The sequence below is a fragment of the Amphimedon queenslandica genome, unplaced genomic scaffold, assembly GCF_000090795.2.
Source record: "Amphimedon queenslandica unplaced genomic scaffold, v1.1 AMPQUscaffold_13291, whole genome shotgun sequence".
In the NCBI taxonomy this organism is placed as follows: Eukaryota; Metazoa; Porifera; class Demospongiae; order Haplosclerida; family Niphatidae; genus Amphimedon; species Amphimedon queenslandica.
In genome coordinates this window covers 81,794-85,257 of record NW_003546473.1, presented here as the reverse complement: position 1 = coordinate 85,257, position 3,464 = coordinate 81,794, and the positions used below count along the sequence as shown (strand labels likewise).

The following is a 3,464-nucleotide window of genomic DNA, read 5'->3' as shown; positions in this document are numbered from 1 at the left end:
TGATGTAAATTTCCATACAATGCACTTAGAGCCATTTTTGGCAAATTTTGTGCACAGTGTCTTGTATTTACCTGAATGCATGTAATTGTGCCAATTAACTCCTGTTGCTAATTTTTAAGCTATGGTAAGAGATTAAATGCACTAAAATTTAACCTGACAGCTTAATATCAAGTTAGTTAGCTCCTCAAAAATTTATCCCCATCAATAAATACCTCTAGACAGTGCATCCATTGCTATAATTCCTTACTTTTTAATTTTTCCTATTAATTTTTCTAAAAATTGTGACAATTCTCCTGTTTGCTTTTTCAGGCTTCAATACAATGCAATTTATACAATTCATCTACTGTTTCTCATTATGATCAACCAGTTGTGCCAAAGGTAAGTTATTATTATAATCTAATGGAGTTATTATTATAACTTGCGTGTGTTGTAGATTGCATATGATTTCTTGGGCGATATTTTTGATCACATGTATCAAAACAAAAATAAAAGAAATGAATTAAACAAGGTATTTTGTTGCAACTTCTAATAAAATTTTTATTGTCCCAATAATTAGCACAATAATTCATTAGAACCTCCTGATGTGGTTTCTGATAAAGCATCTCAATAAAAATTTTGTAATTTTCCTAAAGCTAAGTATTACTTATTATTTTGTCACAGACGTGTATTTTTACTGTCATATTTTTTGGTCTGTTTCCAAAATTGTAGCTTATTGTTATTGTTATTATTTTAAAGAATATTTCTTCTTCTTCTTCTTCTTATTATTATTATTATTATTATTTATTATTATTATTATGATTATGATTATAATGATGATAATGATTATGAACAGAAATAAGCAAGAAAATAAAAGGAGAAACCGTTGATGCATTGGCCTTGCCAAAACAAAGCACAAAATAATTGTTTACATGACTTTACCCTTTAAATTAAAAGTACCAGTATGATGCAGCTAGAATAATTATGATGAAATTGGATAGTTACATTTAAATCTGTGTCCTGCATAAATTACCACTTAATTCCCTAAATCTTTGTAGGCACATGTAATAAGAGTTGCTGCTTTACTGTTGAGTATAAATGTGAGGGTGTAACAAAAGTGACAAATTTAGCTCGGACAAATTTTAGAGATGATATTTTGTGTTAATAGATGGTGTGAAAACATGAAAATTTAGCTAATAAATTGTGTGTAATATTACAGGATTCCTAGGTAAAGACATTAGACGAAACAAAATCACACAATGACACTTTTTATTTTATAAAGCGCCTCTAGCGCCATTTGGCGGTTAAAATGATAAAATCATCGACCCGCCCATATGTTGCTATAGTAACGTAACTGAACAAAAGCATATAGACTAAGCGACTAAGAGAGCAAACTGAATCAAATCAAAGACACTCTTCTCAGAAACAATCACTCACGAGTTAGGATTTATTGTGATCAATGCAGCTGAAGCATCTTAGGACACTTCTTGCTCCTCAAGTGAGTTCTGTTTTGAAGGTGGGCGATAATTAGAATCACCCCTCCCCAGGATGGCCCATCTAAAGTGACAGCTCTCGCTTGGGCTCCTAATAACAGCAAACTAGCAGTGTGTACTGTGGATAGGATTGTACTCCTCTTTGATGAGCATGGGGAGAAGAGAGACAAGTTTTCAACAAAGCCTGCCAACCCTGACGTAAGAAAAAGACTTTTAATTAATCGATTAATAATTATGGGATACCTTCACTCTTACCCAGATATTCTAAAATGGCATTTTTGTGGGGCCCATTTAACATTTGAAAAGTGGTACATGTACATAAAATATGCACTTTTAAAATAATGTTTATAATAATAATAATAATTGAATGTATTATAATATTTTCATGATGTATTTTGTTTATTTATTTGTATAGTTGTATTTAATATTTTCCTTATTGTTATTATTATACAGTTAGGTAAGAAGTGCTATCAGGTTACTGGTCTAGTATTCTCACCAGACTCCACTAAGATTGTTGTTGGACAGTCTGACAATATCATATTCGTCTATAAGATAGGAGAGCAATGGTAGGTGGGGCAATGTCTCTATTTTATTTACTCCTTTATGAAATGTGAATGAATGTACTACATGTCATATATGTACGTGTACATGTATGTACTTGTAAAATGCTTTGACTTTAAATGTATTCTGTACATGTACATGTACTGTGTATGTTTATTTTTGATCTATACCAACAGGGGAGATAAGAAAGTCATTTGCAACAAAATCATATTACAAGTAAGACCCTTTTCCTACATGTATATACGTTTACATGTACAATATACCCTTTTCTCTAAATTATAAATTTCTAATGCCATACATTTTCTCTTTTTAATCTTCCTCTTATTATCCATTCCCCCTCTCTCTCTGTCCCTCTCTCTCTTTCTCCCCCCCCTCTCTCTACCACAGAGTGCTGTCACTACCCTTATATGGCCTATACAGCAGCCAACCTTTATATTTGGTTTAGCTGATGGTAAAGTGAAGCTTGGTAATGTAAAGGGAAGCAAGTCACAGACCATTTATTCATCAGAATCTTATGTGGTATCACTCACTTCAAGGTTTGAATATTATACATGTACATATTATATGCATGTACAATAATGTAATGTGCTTAAATTTTAATTATTATGCATGTAGTTTCAACTAAAAAACATGCATGTTTCATGTTACATGATGAAATATGCATTTACATGCATTATTACATGATAAAAATGGGAATATGCGTAAAAACATGTCAGAAAACTTGTTACATGTACATGTATGTTTGAAGATTGAATATAGGCATGTAGTAACTAGTCATACTCATACATAATGTTGTCTATTATTTTTTGTTTAATTTCAGTCCTTCAGGTCAAGGTATCTTGTGTGGTCATGCTGATGGTACTATTGTGAGATACACTTTTGATAATGACAGTGAACTGAGCAAGGTACATGACTAATTGACTACATGTAGAATATAATGTGTGCATGATTATTGACAAATTATCGTTCAATCCATTAATTGTACATGTACATGAGCACATGTCTATACCCAATTCTATTAAGGGGATTCACATGTATGCATGTATGTAGTACATATGCATTATACTGTGAATGTGTTCTGTAGCCTCAATGCTTCCAATTGTAGACTTTATGTTATTATGGGAGTGTACATGTATTTGTATTTTGTAGTTGTATTAAAATAATTATGTTTTATTGGTAGGGTCCAGTTTGCAAGCACAGTTGTTCTCCTTATGCTCTCTCCTGGTCATTGACTAGTATTGTTGCTGCTGGATGTGACAGGAGAGTTATGGTATACAACCACTCTGGTGAGATTATATTAATTTTACATGTAATGTACATGTACCCCTTAATGAATTTTATATTGGATGTGGCTTAGCTAGGGTACATTGTTTCTGTGTATGTCATTTGTGATCCCATATAATTGATATTATTAGACTGTGTACATGTACATGT

At 32.0% G+C, this 3,464-nt stretch overlaps 1 protein-coding gene and 1 long non-coding RNA gene across 3 annotated transcripts in view; both read left to right on the top strand.

The window, feature by feature from the left end:
• Positions 1–181: 181 nt before the first annotated feature.
• On the top strand, positions 182–717 carry LOC109583642 (uncharacterized). The gene is made up of 3 exons (XR_002185628.1): positions 182–378; positions 434–508; positions 557–717. It is a non-coding gene; the product is annotated as an uncharacterized LOC109583642 (long non-coding RNA).
• A 700-nt stretch (positions 718–1,417) lies between these two features.
• LOC100637800 (intraflagellar transport protein 172 homolog) overlaps positions 1,418–3,464 on the top strand; it is a 25,198-nt gene continuing 23,151 nt past the window's right edge. Inside the window, exons 1-7 of one of the 2 annotated variants that reach the window (XM_011406982.2) lie at positions 1,418–1,474; positions 1,524–1,667; positions 1,923–2,035; positions 2,207–2,246; positions 2,418–2,566; positions 2,851–2,935; positions 3,211–3,316. In XM_011406982.2, the coding sequence (XP_011405284.1) occupies positions 1,436–1,474; positions 1,524–1,667; positions 1,923–2,035; positions 2,207–2,246; positions 2,418–2,566; positions 2,851–2,935; positions 3,211–3,316 (676 nt within the window). In that variant the 5' untranslated portion in view covers positions 1,418–1,435. Of the gene's footprint in view, positions 1,475–1,523; positions 1,668–1,922; positions 2,036–2,206; positions 2,247–2,417; positions 2,567–2,850; positions 2,936–3,210; positions 3,317–3,464 lie in introns of those variants that run through there. The other variant, XM_019999064.1, reaches the window with a different exon arrangement.